The sequence below is a fragment of the Colletotrichum scovillei genome (genome assembly GCF_011075155.1).
Source record: "Colletotrichum scovillei strain TJNH1 chromosome Unknown Contig00002, whole genome shotgun sequence".
Classification (NCBI taxonomy): domain Eukaryota; kingdom Fungi; phylum Ascomycota; class Sordariomycetes; order Glomerellales; family Glomerellaceae; genus Colletotrichum; species Colletotrichum scovillei.
In genome coordinates this window covers 61157-82496 of record NW_023336260.1, presented here as the reverse complement: position 1 = coordinate 82496, position 21340 = coordinate 61157, and the positions used below count along the sequence as shown (strand labels likewise).

Genomic DNA, 21340 nt, shown 5'->3' with positions numbered 1-21340 from the left:
TCTGACCTAGCGAGGTAGCATTTCGAATATCGTCAATCTACTCCCATCTAGGTACTCCACCAGAGCTCAAGCAACATGAAGATCCATACCAGTGGTATGTCGCAGCGGATCACCCCGCAACGCGATGTCTCCCTTTACTCGCTCTGTTGAGACTTCATCTCATGCAGCTTGTGAGCCAAGTCTTGAGCATATCCACACATGGTCATAGTGGGGTTCCAACTGCCTGTAGTCGGGAAAAGGGCAGCTCCAGTGACGTGAACATTCTCAATCACATGAGGACTATAAAGCTCATCCACGGAGCCACTAATCTCCTTGGGTCCCATGAAGCAAGTGCTTGACTCGTGGAAAAGACCAGGGATGCGGATACTGTCGACTTCTGGCCTCGTCTTGATCCAGCCATGAGTTGTCTCATCCCACCATTCAATGCTCGGCTCGTGTTCATTGCCACCTGCCCTTTGTATAACAGTATTGAAGGTCGCCTCATTCATCACATCCCAAGAGGCACGATCGTCGTCGCTCAAGGTGTATTGCAGGGTGACGTTGCAAGTCGGGTCAGTGCCTTTGTTGAGAGCAACATGATTCTTGGTGTTCTATTCGCTGAACTCTGCAAAAGCCGAGCAGACTAAACAGTACCGGGTTAGCTTCGATCGTCTTCATTGCAAAAGAAAGCTCCGTACCAAACACAACGTAGTCTTCAGAGCCAGTGAGCTGATCAAGGGTCGCCGCAGCAGCATAATCTGGACGCTCGCGAGCCGCATCCTCTGCATCGTCCTTGGGCTTGGGACTATGAATTGCCGTAATCGAGACGTGATATTGTAGGCCAGTCTTGGGGTCTTTGCCGGCAAGGTATGCAGCAGCGATCTTGAGTGTCTCTTTTTTCTTCCAGTCCTTGACGTTCTTGACGGGGCATCTTGCAGAAACGTGTGTGTCGTAGTGGCCAGTAAGTCTCTGACCGACGGTATCGGGGCAACTCTCAAAAGAATTAAGCAACATGGTGGCGTTGGGAACCGTTCCAGCACAGAGAATAATCTTAGTCTTGTTACTAGTCCATGATAAAGTGCCCCTACTAGTTTCGATCACGCGGACAAAATCGTCGTCGTCACCTTTCTCCATGCTTTTCACCGCACAGTCAACCTTTATTTCCAAAGGCGCTCCCTTGTTAGCTTTGGCTAGTTGTCTCTGTCGTTCTAAGATGCCAAGAAGAGGCCCAGGGACAGAAAACTTGTCAAACCGCAGACGAGAAGTCGGGCTGCGTCACCCGACGGCAAGCGGGGCTGACTCAACATAGTCCGCAGTGGGGATGTTGCTAATTGAGTCTTTGAGAATGCGATCAATGGCAGCCGACAGGCTTCCAAAGACGTCATCATTGATCTGAGATGCAGGTGTGATATTCAAGAGCCTCTTGGCCTCTTCCCGGAACCATTCGTGTTCAGCATTCTTTTTCATAGCCTCGGGAAAGTCGCGCATGAGGTCTAGACTCGGTCTCGGGCTCCAAGCCGACCAAAGTGTGGATCGGCCACCGAAAATGGGCAGGAGCCGTGGCAAAACCCAAGCTCCTTTGTTTTAAAGGTCTTGCGTGAGAGGGTCCAGGGAAATGTCTCAGAGGGTCCTCCCAGAATCATTTTGAAAGGAATTGGTAGATTTTGGAAGTGAGGGGGGGGGGGGGGAGCAAAAGCCTGTTGGAAATTAAATGTGAGACGATGGCACTCATGTAAAGATGCACAGCAGTTCAAGAAGGAGTACTTACCTCCACGCTGTAAACAAAGGATCTTGACATAGGGGTTGACTTCGTCAGCCTTCTGGATGAAGGCGAGAGCAGTAAAGCCCGAACCGATAACGATGTAATCAAAGCCTCCATGGGTCCATGGGCCAGTATGCTCTCCCAAGTCTGGTCACTAAGCATTACTAAGGTCAGTGCTGGTTTATCGTACAGGATCTAAGTGGAATTGCTTCGTACCTCGCAATGTAGTCGCGGGCCATAACCGACGTAGGAGTAGGCTCCTGCACGCCAGGCACAGGATACCCGTAGGTATTGACTGGTAGAGGCTGACGATCATTGTGCTTCCTACCAACACGGCAGTGAAAGCTGGGGATTGTCTTCCCTGGGATGGTCAGATAGTCTGGGAGGCTTTCGGTGTGCATGGTGGAGGGAGTAGTGGCAGGACTAAACCTGGCTGTATATTGTAGCAAGCAAAGGGTTTGATTCGTTTCTTTGCAGCCTGGTTGTCTGATATCTATTGGAGAGCTTTCCAATAGTATTCGTTTTCTCGTCACAGATAACACCTTGATGAGCTCAAGGAAAAAGAACTGATTTGGGAAGGCTACAAGAAGATCCACGGGAATTTTGCCGACGTTTCGTTTGCCCCCAGCTTATTTGATCCATTTGATTCCGGATCGGCTCATTTGCCGTATCCCTACGTAGCTTACATGACCACACTTGCATGTGTGGCTAACGGCGCGTCAAGCATTACAGCCTAATACGGCGGTACAACCCTCTGGGGTCGTTGGCGTTGTAGCGTTCTAGCGCTGTCAACTGGCTTTTACAATTAGCCAATCAGGGTTATCTATGGTGGCCGGAATGTAACAAAAGACTGGGACTGTTTTCATCAAGATGGCTAAGACATCCGAGGCGAGCTGAACCAGAACTTTGCTAACATGAACCACGTTCTGGACAGAGGCCAAGACTAAAATTTCCTTAGTACCCTAACAAGTATCAATATTACCGAGAACCCGCTCCATACAACAGATCACCGTTTTCGAGAGCTCGCATTCAAACTTCGTAAAGCCACTTGATATTCATCCCCTATAAGTCAAACCCCCCACTTCCCGGCACCCCCCTGTTTCTGGCACCCACAAAAACGCGAAAATCCACCACAACGCAATGCCCACCCCCAACCTCCTTTTATCACAACATTTTCAATTCGAGTCCAAATGGGCTCATTTTTTGCACATACCTTCTTCTATATCTAATGCCTCAATATACCGAAGATCAGCTTCGTCAGGCTCTCGAGGACATCTCAAACGGCAAGAGTCAAAGAGCCTCATTGGAGTATGGGATACCACGATCAACCCTCCAACTACGTCTCCAAGGTGGTCAGACTAGGAAAGTGGCTTTTGCTGACTGGCAGAGGCTGTCTCCTGACCAGGAGAAAGCTGGCACAATGGGTTCGCATTCAGGCTTCGCTGGGCCTCGCACCAACGCACCAACAGGTGAAGGAATTCGCAGAGCGAGTTCTGGCTGCTGCTGGGGATACCAAACCATTAGGAAAAGGCTGGATCTATGCCTTCGTGAGAAGGAACCCTATCATTAAGGTTCAGAGAAGTCGTTCCATCGATTCTAGACGCGTTAATGGGGCATCTACTGAGGTCATTAGGAACTGGTTTAAGTTCCTTGTCCCTGAGATCAAGGACATCAAACCAGCCAACAGATATAATATGGATGAGACTGGCATCCTCGAGGGTCAGGAGCTAATGGGTTAGTGCTGGGCATGGCTGAGACGACGTCTGTTCGCAAGAAACAACCTGGGTCGAGGGCATGGGTCTCTATCATTGAGTGTATCTCAGCCTTGGGTAGGGCACTTCGTCCTCTTATCATTTTCAAGGGAAGACGGTCCAACAACAGTGGTTTCCATTACATCTGGTTCCATACGATGGGTGGGAGTTTACAGCAACAGATAATGGCTGGACTACAGACTTAACTGCCATTGAATGGTTAGAGAAGGTGTTTATCCCACAGACTATGCCCGAGGCTGAGGGCGAGGCTCGACTGTTGATTGTGGATGGGCATGGGAGTCATACGACGACAGACTTCATGTGGAATTGCTATATTAACAATATCCATTTACTGTTCTTACCACCACACTCCTCTCATGTCCTCCAGCCACTTGACCAGTCTGTCTTCAGCCCTGTTAAGTCAGCCTATCGGAAGGAGCTCGGTTACTTGTCTCAATGGAACGACTCTACCATTATAGGTAAAAGGAACTTCCTGGACTGTTACCAGAAGGCTCGACTTGCTGGTCTATCAGTCTCGAACATCAGAAGTGGTTGGAAGTGGACTGGTCTACACCCTGTAGCGATGGTTAAGCCCTGATGAACCCTATGGTATTACCTGAGCCTTCTGCTAAGCCCACCACACCCAAACCAACCAGTCGGGGCAAAAGCGATGCCATAATGGTCAACAAACTACCCTGTTGAGCCATGGGATTCTGCTTCCTCTGCAGTGGTCTGGTCGACACCCAGGAAGCTGGCAGAGCTCAGCGGTCAACTGCACTTATACACCCAACTCGACAATGATACCAGCACTCAACGGCTGCTGTTCAGGAAGGTGAAAAAAGGCTTCACAGAGCAGGCCTGGCAACTGGCAGCTGCCCAGCAGCAGCTGGCTCACCTGAGGCTCAAGTTACCAACGCTGCAGTTAGGAAGAGGAAGACTGTTCAGATCGATCCCAACACGAAGTTTGCGAACATCAGGGATATCCATCGGGCTCAAATCGAAGCGGGTGAAAAGGAGGTTATTACGGCTGAATCCAGCGACTCTGAATGCCCTAGTGAGGCTGGCAGTTGTATTGTAGTGGGTGTGGTTGAGGATCAATAGTTAATAGTAATGAGGAGGTTGGGTTGTGATCCCATCGTTTTTGTGGGTGCCAGAAACAGGGGGGTGCCAGGAAGTGGGGGGTTTGACTTACTACCAACAACTTTCCGCTCGCAAAATTAGGAATAGCCATCGCAATAAATTCCAGCAAACATTAAAAGCTGGGCAACATAGAGCTTTACTTAGACTAAGTTATTAACCATAGAAGTAGTAGACTTATGGCTAACTTCGAGTCGTCAGTCTTCAGTAGTGAGATCCCCTACTTCGTATCTCCTTGTGAATCACCCTGTTTCCATTTTGGCAGCACTTTCCCGAACTGCAGTGATTCTCATTGATGGATTTAGGCCCAAAAGTCCTTCCCATTCTTTCATTTAAGGGAGCATCATAAGGCGCGGAGAGAAACAGGCTGTCGACTCAACTTCGTCTCGAATACATAAGTTTTTTCCGTCCTTTAAACCAGTTTCGGTTGTTGAGGAGCCACGATGGTAGTAGGAAATGAGAAATCTTGGCTGACCTCAAATTCGCGGCAACTTAGTAGGTAGCGGATGCCCGGGAGACACGAGATTATGTTCCTCATGTGTGTTGGCTGGAATGTACCTAGACTGTTGAAGGGCCTGCTTCCTAGCTTAAACTTGATTCCACGCCCATCAAGCTTTTGGGCGATCGAGGCGGCACGGCACGCGATTAACCTTAGTGAGCCAACAGGCCTGGGCCGGATTCTAAGTCGCTGTGGATGGTGGATTGGGTTCTTCGTGGCTTGGGCCTCGACTAATGTCTCGTGCACGTGAGCTTCTGCCCCTAATGACTTGGTGTCACTCAACCCAACCCATCTCAGCTCGCCCTAAAAAAACAGCTCACTCACCTGCCGCTTGCGATAGTTGCGGACTCAGCCGCCGTAGCTAAAGGCCGCCAGCAAAACGTTGGCTCTCACGTTCAGCTCTAGGTCCCTGGGATCATTGCTGGCATCAGAGATGGCAATTGGTCGTTGGTACGTGAGATTCCATGACTAAACGGAGAGGTGGCTCTGATGCAGGAATCTGTGCCAGTTCCGGCCAGTTCCAGCCTGCTAGAGCAAAAATGCATCCCTTGACTTTGGCAAGAACAAGAGACCGAATTCGGCCGTCAAAATATAACCAAAAGATGTTTGATCATACAAGGAAGTGTGATCCGTCGTTTACACGCGCAGATAACGGATACAGCAGTCTGGCAATTGGCATTTGGCGATGAATGGGCAGAAGATCAGGGCACACCTTGTATGAAATATATAGAGTCACCATGTCCGCCTAACTTCCTGCCCCAGACACCTAAACAGTAAGATTTAAGAGAAACAATAACATCGATATAAAGAAACGAACGACATCAACCCAGCAATATGCATCGTCAAGCAGGCATAGCTTGCCATGCGCAACTTGCACTAGTGTTGACCCTGATCAGCCTGGTCACCGCGCAGTGGTGCTCCGGCAAGTCGGATGACTGCTCCTCCAACCCAATCCCGCTGCGACGCTTCAACGAGCTTAACTTCCACCCCAAAACGTGCGACCTCAAGTGGAAGAGCAAATGCGTCACCAAGGACAAACATGGCGGCCTGCAGCAGAAGCCACCACCATACTCGCTGTGCAATTCGTTGCGCCAGCCGGCGGGGCTCATTCCTATCGACGCCTACACGCTGGCGGTATAGAGGAACAACTTTGCCGAGCACGCAGCCGATATCACGCTACATGGACTGTGGCCTGGGTCGTCTGGCGGCACCGGTGCCAAGAACCAACCCTACAGCTGCCTGAATGGCGAGGAGTTTGACGAGACGATCCTCACGACCTTTTCTGGCCTGCTCAATTACTTCTGGCCGACCAACGCAAAGTTCAAGAATACCATGCAATGCTTCATCATGTCCGAATGGATGAAGCATGGCACTTGCGCAGTCATCCCTGGCGCTGATGGTTCGGCGTTCCGGATGCCACAGGAGGCCTACTTCCGCACAGCATTTGTGATGGCCAACGAGATCAACGAAAATGCCGCGCTACGTGATCGCCTGCCGATTAGAAAGGATAACGAGCCGCTTGTTAGCGCCGGCTGCGTGCAGTGCGCGTATTTGGCAACCGTGGGCTGGTCCGGCACCGACAGAGAGAGCATGCCGCGCATGTCGAGTGACTGTATCGACCAGTGCTTTGCGTGTGGTGACTCCTGGGACACATGTTCGCCGGCGCAGCTGAACAGCACCGTTCAGCTTGACCCCAACAACGCACCTCAGCAGGTGGAGAGCGACAGCGTGAACAGCGAAAGCATCGGAAACGGAAGTTTCCCGATGCTGCATTTGGACTTTGCTATGCCGGCCCTTACGAGCAGCGATAACATCTCCCCCTGGGAGGGCACCTGGCGCTCATTTGGCGCTGAGCAGCTCGGGTCCGGCAAGTTCGAGTTCGCGCAGAGCTTCACCGACATCGACAACCAGAACGTCATGACCGTTACCACAGACAGTCCATACCCCCAGACGTGCACCTACGAACGGCGCGACGCCGGTGAGCTGGTCCTGCGATGCGGCAGCGGCTCAAAGGCCCACGTGGAGGACTGCTTAGTGTCACGGCTGCCAGATATTGGCGAGCTCGAGGTGGCATTCCTGGCATGCAACCACCCTGGAGAGCCGGCGCCGGCCAGCTTCTATGCCGCTATGGATACACCCGGGTGCGGCAACTTTCTCATGTTCCGCTGTAAGACGTCAGCGGCAGGATGTTCCTTTTCTCCGGACGGCATATCGGCGGCTGGCAGCAAGCCTAAGGAGGAGACCAAGACCAACACCGAGCCCGAGGCTGACTCCAAGCCCATCAGCCCTGTTAGCCACTCTGAACATGGCATTGCCGGGGCACTTCCCTCGCTGCTGGGATCGTGGCGCACACTGCAGGTATCCAGCCACTATCAAGAAGGCCTCGCGCAATGGAACTTCACTACCGACGGTCAAGCGTCCTTGCAGTGGCCCAACTACCCCGTCCGCGGCGTGCATCACTATTCAGTCTCGCATTCGGACGAGGATCCCAGCGTAGTACTCCTTGCCAGCACCAATGGTGATATCACCACATGTCGTTTCCAGTTCCAGTTCCAGCCGGTAAGTCGACCCACCCCCTTTTGGCCACCCCCCCCATTTGGCCACCCTAACAAAACATGGTATCAAAACATCGCTACTAACTATACTTAATTAATTAACTACCTTTTACTACCATAATAATATAGTTATTATTCTCCCTAAGTAATTTAACCCCTATAAGTCAACTAGGATTAATAAGACAGTTACTAGAGTCCTCCTAAGCTTTCTATATATTCTAAATATTAATAAACCTAGTATTTAAGTTTTAAGTTTATTAGTATACTCTTTTTTTAAGCCTTAATTAGTTAATTTTAGCTTTAGAATTTAAATTTAGTACTAAAATATAGCTAAGTAGTGTTTATTCACAAATACTTTTTTATTTTTTAAATAGTAAGCGTTAAGTATTATAGTTTAGACTAAGCTTTATAAATAATTTTAATTAATTATAGAGCTCGCTAGTTTTTAGGAGTTAACTAGTTAATAATAGATATTACTAATACTTAATTAACTACTTTTCTAATATTATTAATTACTTATTTAGTATTTATAATCTTTTAGTTAATATAATTAATATTAGTAGGACTATAGAATTAGTAAGTAGTTTAGTTATATTAGGAGGATATAATCTAATTACTTTTTATTTATTTTGTATATTTAACGACGTTAAACTACTTAAACGAGCCCTTAAATAATAGTTTAAAAGTACTACTTTTTAATAATAGTAGAATTATTTATTATTTCTCTTTACTAAGCTCTTTTTATATTTAAATTTAATAAGTTTAAAAATAGCTATATTTAATAGCTAGAGGATATAAAAAGTATATAAAAATAAGAATAGTAAGTAGATATTATTTTTATAATACTCTATATAAATCTAGTTATTATATAACTCCTATATCTATTTAAAACTAATAGTCGAAACTTATTAAGTAAGTTAAGCTCCTAAGGGGTTTTAATTTATAATAAGAATACTATTTTTAATTACTTAAGAGTAGTATTATTAGTAATTTAGTTATTTTTATTACTATAAACTCCTAACTAATATATAGGTTAAGTTTAAATAAAAACTACTACTACTATACTAACTTTCTTTTATATATAATTAGTAGTTTAATAGCTCGATTATTAATAGAAATATATTTAATTATAGATACCTAAATACGCGAACTAAGCTCTTTTTATATTATTATAATCTTAGTTATACTTAAAACTAGGCTATTAAACCCTTTACCTTTTAAAATACTAATCTTATTTATATTATATTTATTAGCCTATTTAATATTATTAATTTTTAGTATATTAAGTAATCTAAACTACGATTTAATTATATTAATAATAGCCCTATTTAGATATTACGAATTAATAATACGATTTCTCTAGATTTTAATTAATAAGTTCTTCCTTAAGAAAGCGTCTATTTATTTTTTTAAAAGATTTATATCCCTTAGGATTTTAAAACTCGCTTAGTAAATTTTTAACCTATTTATAGGTTAATATAATACTTAGATTATACTAAATACGAACTTATTAAGCTAGCTAGTTTTTTATTATAGGAGAAGTTTTTAGAGGTTTATAAATATTATTATTCTCGTTTAGTAACTTTTTTTATAATTACGAAGTATTAACCTTAGAACTCTAAATTTAATCGAGGCCCTATTAATTAAGAAACCGTTTTTAATAGTTATAAAAGCTTAATTAACTTTATTTTTAGTATACGAGATTATAATATATTAATAAATAAGTATATAAAAAAGAATTGTATTTAGATAATTTTTATAATTATTGTGGTGGTTTATAAATTAAGGGTAGGGTTTTAATGCGGTGGCTGGGATGGAGAAATGGGGTGGCCAAATGGGGGGGGTGGCCAAAAGGGGGTGGGTCGACTTATACTCATATGCCGTGCTAGACTGCGGGGCGCCGAATCAGCCGGCAGCATTCGTAAACAAGAAGAAGAAGAATACGCTAAGCTTGGAAACTCAATGGGTCATGGGCCGGTGCAATCCGTGCAACACCCACTGCCGCTACTCGTGCGGCCCTCAGAATGACTTCTGCGGCGCCGGCTCGTGCGATCCGGCCGATTCGGTACAAGCAGAAACAGCATCATCCGCCGGTGCCCTATCCTCTTCGCCGCGTCTTGAAACACTGAACGATGGCCTTCGCCACGACTGGTGTACGCCTCAAGACTCTAGCTGCTGACCCACTAAGATAGCCATTCGTAAGTTGGAGCAGGCGCTGGATCCCACCGTGCCCCGGCTCGGCGTCCGGTGGAGCAAATACCCGCAGCCGCAGCCAGCGCCGGTCCCAACGGGATCCATCAACGACCAGTCCTTCTACGGCCTAGGTGATGCGCCTAAGGGTCTCAAAGCGCTGTACTACTACGAGGACGTTGCCGAGATGCAGCGCCCGTGCTTCGTTCTGGAGGATGGCTCTTCCGAATGGAACACGGCGTCTGACATGTGCAAGGCGGCGCTGCACCAGAACGAGTACCGTAACTGGAATCCCTTCATTGTCGTCTTTCCGCTCAACGAGCGTCATATTGCCGCCGCCCTCACGTTTGCCGCGCAGCACCGTCTGTGTATAGCCACTGCTGGTACCGGCCACGAGTACAACAGCCGCAACTCATGCCCAACTGGCGGCATTCTGGTCCGCACAATCTTGCTCAAGGATAAGTCCTTTTTTGGCGACTTGGGACGAGGACAAGGCCCTGGCCCCTGCCGGTGCATTCCGCTTCGGCGCCGGCTGCATCTTTGCCGAGATGCACGCCTTCTCAGCCAAACACAACCGCGTCGTTGCTTCGGGCTGGTGCTCCACCGTTGGTATGGTCGGCTTTCATCTCGGTGGCGGCCATGGGCCCTTTGCACCGTCTTTGGGCTTAGGCGTTGATAACCTACTCGAAATTGAGGTTCTGCAGGTTGGTCGCGATGCAAAAGGCCAGACCGTAGTGCACAAGAAGATTGCCAGTCGTCATCACAACCCGCAGCTCTTCTGGGCCATGCGCGGTGGCGGCGGTGGTGTCTGGGGCGTCATTCTCTCCATGACGATCCGCGCCCAGGCCGTTCCGGATGGAGGCCTCAGCCGCGTCTTCATGAACCAGAGTGGCACTTTTTGCCAGGACTCGCGCGACTTTGGCTACCAGTGGCTGCGCGACATGTGGACTCGCTTCACTGCATGGCAGCTGAGACTCAACTCCAAGGTCAGCACGCAGCCTGCCTTCTTTATTGACCCCAGCCAGTACAAGGCGACCGGAGACCTCTGCTCGGTCACCTGGACGTCCAACTTTGAGTACTTTTACGCCGGCGGTCAGACAGATCAGGACTACGTCCTGTTCCGCGACAGCCTCGTGGACGTGCTTCAGACCAAACCCGAGGTCACGCAGGAAAACAATTTCAAGTCGGCGTTTGAGTGCCTTCTGACCATGCCCCCCAACAAGTTCCTCCTCTCCGTGACGAATCCATTGCCGCCACCGCACCCGCCCTCCGACGCGGCCACAGGGCCTCAGAATTCCGTTCTTATCTCGCGACAGGCCATGGAGACAGAGTTCGTCTCGACCATGATGAATGTGCTGGATATTTGCTTCAAGACTCTGGAGCATAATGATAAGACGTCGCCAGATTCAAACGGTTATCGCTGCGGATTCCACTACCTCTACACGTCGCTGACGGGCAACCTCGGAAGCCCGCAGCCGGGCGGCACGGCCATCTCGCCGGGCTTCCGCTCGGCGCTCATGCTGTGGAACGCGCGCACCTTGACGACGCAGCAATCTGACGACACATTGTACAAGCTCGGTCCCAACAGCTATTTCTCCGAGAGCTCGTATGTGATGCATAACTGGACGGCGAGGTACTGGGGCCATGTCACGTAACAGGGATAGTAACCGCAGACCACGAAGTGCCCGTCACGTGCTGTATCACGTGTATATCATTTACATCTTGCATATAGACCTTTTTCTTTTGTCTATTTCCACTTTGATAGGTTAAGCCACTTTACCACACTCCGTATGCCCATTGCTGTGTGCCATAACTCGTGACAGGCCAAAAGACGTATGAGCAGTTGCTGGCTGTGAAGAAGGCGCACGACCCAGGTAGTTTGTTCTGGTGCCATCATTGCATCGGAGATAATCCGGATGATGCATATGGCGAGACTATGGGCGCAGCGGCGGATGAGAAGCCATCGGGTGCTGCTGCGACTGATGTTGTTGGAAAGGACGAGTTGCAGCGGCCCGGCCGCTCCGTGCGTGTCTGCTTGAGTGCTGGCCCCAATTTGACCCCTTGCCAGCCTTCGCAATTTTGGTTTCTCACTGTGTAAAAGGCTTAGTTAGCTATGTGTCTAGTTTCCTGATAATCAACTTGAAAGAGATTCCCCCAAAACCGAAGTGCCAGCGTTAGATGGTGTAATTGGCTGCGAGGCTAGTTGCTGTGACCTGGCTTTCACAGTGTTGAACACGCCGCCATAAGAGTCGCATTGCACTTTAGACGGTAACTGAAATAAGGCGGTGTTGACTAACACGGGCAAAACAAAGATGGATGGCAAGAGGAAGATGATGGATAAAGCGCTAATTGCAAGAGGGCAAAAGATTCGGTGGTGGTCATTTTCATGGGGTGCGAATTTCGTTCGGTGCCTCTTACCCCGTGCTCCGTACCTCCGTACTCTACGCACGTCCCAGTCACACCAAACACCTTAGGTAGCTAGCTATTAATTATAGCCTTGCTAATTCCTATTCATGATAGACTCTTCAGTCACGCCACACCCTCAGCACAACGCGGGTACAAATAAGCCTTCACAACTCATTAGGTAGTCCACCTCTAGGAAGTATTCTATCGACCGCTGGGTCATATAAAACTTGTAGCGACGTACTGGTTACGAAACTCCAAGCATGAATCGCGTGTTGATCCAATTTGTCTGGTATGGTAGCCGTGTTATTGCGAGTTGGTGCCCGTGTTATTGCGAGTTGGTGCACGCAATCAAAAGTCCCATGTCAGATAAGTATCAGAGAAGACCAAAGTAGATGTGTGTATCTTGACGTTATACAGCACCCGATGGGATATCTTTGTCCATGTTGGCTGCAACAACAGGTTGCGAGCCTAAAATGCTACTTTCCTTGTTTGTGTTCAATATACCTAGGAACGTGGGCTATCCTGGAAAAGTTCAACAACTGACGGCCCTCACCATATCATGTTTCTTTACCTTCAATTTTTATTTTTGACTTGATCACGAATCTTTTCCCACGTGGCCCTAGACCAGCCGTGTTTATGCTGAACGATGTCGTTCCAAACGAGGCGAGATTTCCTGATCAATGCCCTTCGGCACTTGCAGCACTCAGAGATGACAATATGATTGCGCAGTTGGTTTTGTTTCGTGTCATTGTCAAATGACTCGGTACGATTAAGCACTTGAACTTCTTACGCGTTATCTTATGAGACGGACGGATGTGGATATCAGAGAACCTAACTGGACTAAGTCCACCATGAAAGGAGAAATCAAACCTACTGTACAGTTTTTGAAACTTCTGTCCAGTGCCCACCCCCCAAGGATCTACACAATTTTATGCTTATTTGATTCAATAACCCCAGCCATAGGATCAGGCGGCATTGGGAGCCAGCAGATAGGCACTTTGCTTACGAGCTGGAGACCTATAAACAATGGGGCCAGTGAGAGTTTCATACAACGATAGCATGCATGACAGTTTCATGAAGATATATGACACACGTCTTTTGTGCAGCAACTGAGGTAAATCATTAACTCGGAGATGCTGAAATGCGCCATGGTCAAACCCGCTATGCCAATTACTTTCTTAGAGTTTTGCTCAGCAATTACTTTTAACGTTGCAACTCATCCTAGATAATGGAAAAACATAGATACTTTCGGGTGGCTTCTTAGCTATGTATGTCCTGTTTCACTCTATGCCTTGCTGAATAGTCTTTCTAGTTGATCTTAAGGGAAGAAAATGGGTCCTAAATCTTTGTAGTAAAACTCTAGAGGCGAGAGGGAAACGTCGCACCAGACTTAGAGCTTCGTATATCAGATTTCAGAAAGATGCTGTATAGCGACGATATAGGATCGAGATGCGTAATAGAGACCGATTATCCAGTCGAAGTATCCAGTCAAAGTCAATAATGAGAACGAAGGTTGAAATGCGATCTACTGGGGAAACAAAGATGGATCCCAGATAGAGCCGAGATCACGTATCGTGATTAGCGGTGAGGTCTCTTATATAGTTAAGCCTTTTTAGAAGATGGTAAATAGTATAAGAGGTATGCTATGAATAAGAGACTGTAATAAACTAGATAAATCTAGCGAGCGTAAGTCTTTGTTATGCTTCCTTGCATCTTGAACCTGGATGTAAAACTAAGAGCAAGAATTATGCTTATCCTTTATACTGGGATATGATCTCTTGGCGAAAAGATTTATGTCGAGTAGCAAGGAGCCAGAAACCTCTTGCCATCTGTACCTGCTAATGAATGCACTCCGGATATATTAATGTGCTGTTGGTCGTACAAGTACATACGACCATACCTATTGGAAAACTCGGGATCCCGTCCGCTCTCCCATAGATAAGCCAATGAGGGCCGGATTAGTAGTTGGGTCGGTGACGACCAGCGAATACCTGGTGTTGTATGTGATGTGTTTTTGGTTTGAATTCACGTATTAAGTCACCCCTATCCGAGTCTTTGAGCTGTGTTAGTGAGACGTGCGCACTTAGAAAAAATTTAGCTAGAGTAAAGTGTAGCTTAAAGTTAGTGTGGCTGGTATTATTTCCCCGGTATTTCCCTGGGTATATAGGCACGAGAACGTGCTAAAGACGCTATGCAGAAATCAAGAATATGCTACCTTTTGTTAAAGAACATTTGTTTTCTAAGAGGCGACCCACTTACATTTACGTAAATTAGTGATTGAAATGCTGGACACACACAACTGCACTACGCATTGCAACAGTGAAATTAAATAAACCTATTTAGTTGGTAATTAATGACCGGTCCCATTAGATGACGTCGTACGTATTCATTCATGGTTCCCATCCGCGAGCAGTCAGCAAGGTATGGCGCCGAAGCATATTTTAGGAAACGCACGTTCATTGGTCAGAGAGCGGAACACATGCGCTGCCTCTCGTTAGCAAAACTTAAAGACAAAAATGAGTGGATAGAAGTTATCCTGTCGTTACTTCCGGTAAACGACAGTCGGTCTTGATAACAAATCCAGTCGTCAGACAATGCATTTTGAGGGCCGTAGTTGGATAGATAACATAAGATCCCCAAAAAAGACGAAAAAAAAGAAGCCTTTTCCAAAGGCAATAGCTCGCATGTGACGTTTCATGGACAAGTCTCCATGCCCTATTAGGAAGTTAAGCTTGTGGTGAGGTAACATCACCACCGAGACAGAGTGGGGCATTGCATTTTAATCGGCTGAGCATAACCCATGTAGCCGTGCAAATGAGGGGAAACCACTTCTTAATATATTAAGGTCCCGACTATAAACAGCCAGTGATTCCAAAAAGTTGAGAGATCGACTAGAATATCATGCCACAAAAGTAGCCGGCCAGTCACTACTAAATTCATTCACCACCATGCTTCGACTTTTGGGGCGGCTAAGCAAAACAATGAGCTCTCTATATCGTGAGATGCTGCTCGTGATGGCCGCATGCCTCATGTTGGCCATCAGCAAGGTCAATGGCCAGGATATTGCTCCTCCAGCCGAATATTTGCAGTTCCCTGTCCAACGTCAGCTCGACTGGCACCGCATGGAGTACTACGCCTTCATCCACTTTGGGCCCAACACATTCACCGATGAGGAATGGGGTAGAAGCCAGCAGACTCCTGACGTATTCAGCCCGACGGCGCTCGACACCGACCAGTGGGCAAAGTCCTTTTCCGATGCGGGCATGTCCGGCATGATCTTAACGGCCAAACACCACGATGGCATGGCGCTGTGGAACACCTCAACTACTACTTACAAGATTGCCAACGGCGGCTGGGCCAAGAATCGCTCAGCATCCGGGCTGCAAGCGGATGTGGTCCGCATGGCAGCCGTCTCAGCCAAGAAATTTAATCTCAAGTTTGGCGTTTACTTGTCACCCTGGGATATTCACCGTGACCCAGCTATGCCCAAACCACTACTCAACGGCACTATCTACGATGAGCCCCAGATCTTTGGTGATGATACTGCGGGCGACTACAACGATCTCTACCGCCGTCAACTCACGGAACTCGTCAACATGACTCTTGAAGACGGCAGCCCCGTGTCGCTCTTTGAGATCTGGCTGGACGGCGCCAGCGGCTCCAGCACCGTTCAAAGCTTTGACTGGGCTGGGTTCCGGGACATCATCCGCTCTCACCAACCAGCGGCAGTCATGTGGGGTCACCAAGGCGTGGACGCTCGATGGGTGGGCAACGAAGACGGCGTCACGGTCTCCACCAATTGGCATACCATCAGCCGGACGCAGGACCAAGATCGCCTGAGCGAAACAGATCTCGAGACAGGGCTGCGAGATGGACTGTACTGGACCCCTGCCGAGGCCGACGCTCGGGTTCGCACCGGCTGGTTCTGGCACGCCAATGAACAGCCCAAGACGGGACAACAGCTCTTGGACATGTACCTGCAGTCTGTTGGGCGGAGCGTCAGTCTTCTGCTCGATGTGCCGCCGGATACAACGGGCCAAATTACCCAGGAGGACATCAATGCTCTCATGAAGTTTAAAAGTCTCAGGGACGCCTTCCTTGGTCGGAACTTGACCGGTCCCGAGTCAGTTGTCACAGCCAGTAGTGTTCGAGGCGGGATCAACTCTACCACGTTCGGCCCTGCAAACGTTCTGACCTCTTCACCTGATACTTATTGGACCATGGAAGATGGGGAACGTACCGGCTGGGTCGAGATTGATTTGGGTGGCACGGTGCTCGTCGATGCCTTCGTCGTCCAAGAGCACATTGCACTCGGCCAGCGAGTCGGCGGATATGCCATTGACTGCGTTGTTAACGGAGCTTTCAAGACCGTTGTTAACGGTACTTCACTTGGCTATAAACGGATTGACAGACTCGAAGCGGCCGTGGAGACCTCCCGTGTCCGCTTCCAGGTCACGCAAGCAAATGCTGTGCCTCTGATCCAGAGCATCCTAGTCCTCGGCACCAAGCCAGTATGAGGTAGAAGGAAGTCTAGATTAGTTTAGGGATCTCTTAGTTATTACCTCGGAGATTCAGTTGAAATATGGAATAGTGGCGGTCAAAGGGCCGAAGATTTTAATTGGCATGAGAGTGTTGTTGTGGAAGAATCACGTCTCTAGAGCGTCGATTCGCTTTCATTGAGACAATAGCACGTGACTGACAACAGACCGAATTCTGCCATGCTATGTGCGATGCGATATCTTGGTATAGGCAACTAAGAAGCGTCGTGTTCTATGGGGCTTGATAGAGATAAGTAGAATGATGCGAGAGAGTAGCTTTTCTAGAAGAGCTAGTCTGCTGTGCTGAGATTATTGAATTCAGTCTTTTGACGATAACGGTGACATGACTGATGGAAAGAAACACATACGGTCAACGACAAACGTCGTTGATGAGGAAAAGCTCATACATCTACCAGGTGGCCCCTATCGAAATTGAAAACCTGTCATCAACACATTCACCTCAGGAAAAGATACAATCACAATACCCTCAGCTTGTAAGGGCGTCTTGGTGAAGGGATGATTATGTATTATGAATACAAAATGGGGCGACGCTTAACTAAAGAAAGGATCATAGACATTTAGAAAGCATTTGTACCGAGAATGTAAAGCATTCTGCAGGCAGAAAAGCAGACAGTCAATGTTTGACATGGAACGCACCACATCGTCATTAATAGTATCTTCTGGAATACAATGCGTGCCCAACCGATAGCCACATGCTCTCCTTGTGGACTACTGTATGGCTACACCCGACGCCGCAAGTGTGACATAAAACAACTTCGTCTGTCCAGTGATAATCATTCGGCCATCTCCAGCGAACTGGAAATTGGCAGCTGTTGTGCCAGTGTAAATCTTACCAATGAGTTTACCGGAAGGATTGAAAACATGAACACCATCGCCACAACCAGCGTAGACACGGCCAACAGAGTCAGTGTGAACACCTATACAGAGTCAGATTTCGAAATCGGACTACTGAAGCAAAATACTAACCATCGGGGATGAAAGCGGCAGTGTAAGCAAAGGTCTTGCGATTTTCCCAGGTGCCGTCTTCATTCACGTCAAATGAGTAGACTGAGGCGGGAGACGAGAGATTGCGACCGTAAAATCCGAGGGCAATGCCTGTGTCAGTGACGTAGGCTTTCAGGCCATCAGGTGAGAAGGTGAGACCTAGTGGTTGTGAGACATGCATCATTTTCCCAATGACAAGTAACTTACCATTTGGCAAAGTGAAGTCATCGGCAACGACAGCAATAGAACCGGTCTCAAAATTGTAGCGATAGACCTGATTACGCAGGCCAGGCGGAGGGCGGAAATCCTGGAGGAAGCCGTACAGGGTGTCGGTGAAGTACAGCTCCCCGTTACGAGGGTTGATGACAACGTCGTTGAGTGAATTGAACTGACGACCAAAGTAGTTGTTCAGGAGGACTGCAGAAATCAGTTTCATGCGCTTATTCTTGGACCTGGGGCAAGCCGAGCTGACCTGTGGTGTTGAAAGGAGCCACTGGATTCATCAGATACAGTGCCGAAGTGATATTATCACCTTGTCCTTCACCAGCGAAGACGATGTTGCCCTTGTAGTTTGTGCCACCTGCTGATGTAAGCTTGATGTCATGTCGAGTTGAAGTTATGGAACGACCAACCGTTGGGATTGATGACCTGCGGGTGCGAAGGGACAACGGTGACGGTAGCATTAGCTCTGGAACCTGTTCGCACGGCCTCGGCTTCCGCAAGTGAGATCTTCTGGATGATGGATGACTTATTCAACCCAGTACCTGCAGCAGGAGCGCCAGCGTTCTGGACGAAGAAGACCTCCTCGGTAGGAGGATTCCAGACAACGGCCTCATGGAAAATGGGATCCGTGTCAGAGGTAGCAATCAGCGTCAGCGAGGGGTTTTGTCCAATGACATCGTAGAACTCGGGGTCGTAAATATGGAAGGGTTTGGCTTCAAGAGACTCTTTCGTCACGCCGGGCCATAGGAAAAGCTACGAAAAAGTTAGCAAAGAATAGCTCGCAAGAGTCCAATTGGGGGGTTAGGACCGTAGAGTCGTTGGCTTCTGCAGGAGGGAGCACTGTCGGAAGAACGTTGAAGCTCTTCCAGTCAATGATTTGAGCTGCAGCGGGAACTCCGGCTGCACAGCTGAGTCCTAGGGGCATGAGGAAACCAACAGCGACGACCGCCAGTGAGCGCGACATTTTTTTTATTTTTTGAGTTTCAAGGAGTGTGTTGTGGTTGGTTGTGGTGTGTAACGAGTGAGATGATGGTTCCAGAGGTTGGGTACCATGAGCTTTGTATGCTACTGTGCAAGTTCCCCGCGTTGATGAACCCTTGCAAGCGTGAAATTGCATAGTCACATTTGCAGTTACGTGGGGACACTAAACTAGCCCATTAATGACTACGATCTGGGAAGAAGAGTATGGAATGCGACCGTGCCAATGAAGCTGCCCCCAGAACACCCACTCCGAATTTTAGCTACTACGGAGTGGTTCCCCGGGTCTTGGCAGTGGTTCGACTTAATCGGATTTGGAAAAGTAGTATGGTTTCAATGACTCTGGTGCTACATTGGTCACGGCACCTCCAAAGCATATGCCAAGCTGCTGTTTCGCGACATGATCCTGATGGAGGGGTCTTGGTCGACCAACTCGTGTTCTCCCTGCCATATTCCGCCAAAAACACCCGATGATGATGAAGAACCTGAATCTGAACCGTGAGATCCTAGCTTATCTATAGACAGCACAACTTTGCTCTTCATAAATGTGTGATAATCACGTTCCTTGCCTCAATGATCCTTTTCTTCCTGTCAGACGTATTCCTCCATTGACCCGACCACCAGTTCTGATAACTCAAAGACAACTGGCAACCATGGCAGAGGCTGACGGCATCAACACAAAAGAAACCATCATCGTCATCGTCATTTGTGTCTTCATCAGCATTGCTTTCTACAATGTTCTCGAACTCACTATTTCGATCTTTACTTCTTTCAAGAGACGCTCCGGGTTGTATTTTTGGAGTATCTTAGTCGCAACATGGGGCATAGCTTTCAATGGCACCGGCTATCTGCTGAGACACCTGTCCCTGACGACGAAGCCCATCATCTACGCTACCCTCATTCTCATCGGCTGGTGCTCAATGATCACGGGACAATCAGTTGTATTATACTCACGACTACACATTGTCGTACATGACCGGAAACGCCTGCGATTAGTGCTCTACATGATAATCGCCGACGCAATCTGGCTGCATATACCCATCATCATCCTAGTTTATGGTGTAAACTCAGCGAATCCGGAACCATTCAATAAGCCTTACCAGATCTTTGAAAAGATCCAGCTCACTGTCTTCTTCGTGCAAGAAATCATCATTTCTGCACTATACGTTTGGGAAACAACCAAACGCGTTCGCCTTATGAACAGCATCGGCGATGGACGCGCCAAAAAGGTCATGAGCCACCTAATCTGGGTGAATATTCTGGTCATTCTCCTCGACGTTACCATCCTCGCTCTCGAGTTCACCAATCTGTACGATATTCAGACGGCTTGGAAGCCCCTAGCATATAGCATCAAACTCAAGCTAGAGTTCAGCATTCTCAACTTGCTCGTCGAAGTCACACGGGGGGCTTCGAATAACAGCGCCTACGTGCGTAGTCAAGGGAATGCACAAACCCATGATATCGCACTCGAGACATTCAACGGCGAGAGGTCAAAACACTTCGCCAACACTGAGGAGCCCGAGTACGAGGTTCGCATTGGGAAAGGAGACATAAACTATCCAACCAATAATGAATACCCGACAAGGACAACTGAGATTACAATACACACCCAATCGAAGCAACGGCGCAGTGGCCAAGATAGCGACAAGTTCAGCGACGGTCCAGATAAGGAAAGAGAAGGAGATGTCTGTTCAACCTCTTCTGAAGTACAGTTTGCGAGATATTAGCTTTTCGACTTTCTGCGTAATCAGATCAGAATCATATTGGACGTCGAGCAAGTGATATCCCTTTGAGTAACTTTGTTAATCTTTCATTTCTCACTTGGTTCTTGTACCTTTGTTCCGAGTACTCCTCGGCTTCTGCAGCCTAGATTTCAAACTTCAATCAATATGCCTGTGCCTTAGCCGAGTTTCGACGGTAACCTACCGAATACCATGCGCAGTGACATAGGGAAGATGGGAGACATTGCAGTTACTCCATAGGAAGTGACTACTCAATCATTACAGAACACTTTGCTTGTGTGGACGGGAGCTACTGGGCACAGGCTTGGGATACGGCGGAGGAACAGGCTGACAGTATACACAGCAAATCGACATTCTGGTTCACCAATGTACATTGCGCCTCATGCCCCGACTGTCGTACAGTTGAGCTGACGCATCAAATTCCGGTAACTAGATAGGTGTCGGTAGTTACCAGGGACCGTGTTAAACTTCATTGGACAGGATCTCCTAGGAGCCTTCAGCACTTCATGACGGATCGGCGGTCACATGTATTGTCCCCGCTTCCGCCTTGCTCATATTCGGAATGAGAAAGTAAGA

General features: G+C 47.9%; 4 protein-coding genes and 2 further genes across 4 annotated transcripts; 4 read left to right on the top strand and 2 right to left on the bottom strand.

Annotated features, from left to right (window-relative positions):
- Positions 1–134: 134 nt before the first annotated feature.
- HER10_EVM0005448 lies at positions 135–1467 on the bottom strand.
- A 4495-nt stretch (positions 1468–5962) lies between these two features.
- Positions 5963–7777, top strand: HER10_EVM0013401.
- A 2038-nt stretch (positions 7778–9815) lies between these two features.
- Positions 9816–11528, top strand: HER10_EVM0011755 (uncharacterized protein; the record flags this gene model as incomplete). The annotated part of the gene is made up of 3 exons (XM_035481177.1): positions 9816–9836; positions 9896–10309; positions 10362–11528. 3 exons carry the CDS (start codon positions 9816–9818, stop codon positions 11526–11528), a joined length of 1602 nt encoding a protein of 533 aa, XP_035337737.1.
- A 3732-nt stretch (positions 11529–15260) lies between these two features.
- Positions 15261–16796, top strand: HER10_EVM0012244 (alpha-L-fucosidase 1; the record flags this gene model as incomplete). Its single annotated transcript, XM_035481642.1, has 1 exon — positions 15261–16796. The coding sequence occupies one exon, from the start codon at positions 15261–15263 to the stop codon at positions 16794–16796; it is 1536 nt and encodes a 511-aa protein (XP_035337777.1).
- Positions 16797–17546: 750 nt separating this feature from the next.
- Positions 17547–19008, bottom strand: HER10_EVM0003185 (lactonohydrolase; the record flags this gene model as incomplete). Its single annotated transcript, XM_035472869.1, has 6 exons — positions 17547–17755; positions 17805–17981; positions 18030–18239; positions 18295–18402; positions 18455–18797; positions 18853–19008. 6 exons carry the CDS (start codon positions 19006–19008, stop codon positions 17547–17549), a joined length of 1203 nt encoding a protein of 400 aa, XP_035337029.1.
- A 667-nt stretch (positions 19009–19675) lies between these two features.
- Positions 19676–21170, top strand: HER10_EVM0011058 (uncharacterized protein; the record flags this gene model as incomplete). Its single annotated transcript, XM_035480500.1, has 2 exons — positions 19676–20707; positions 21099–21170. 2 exons carry the CDS (start codon positions 19676–19678, stop codon positions 21168–21170), a joined length of 1104 nt encoding a protein of 367 aa, XP_035337677.1.
- Positions 21171–21340: the final 170 nt, after the last annotated feature.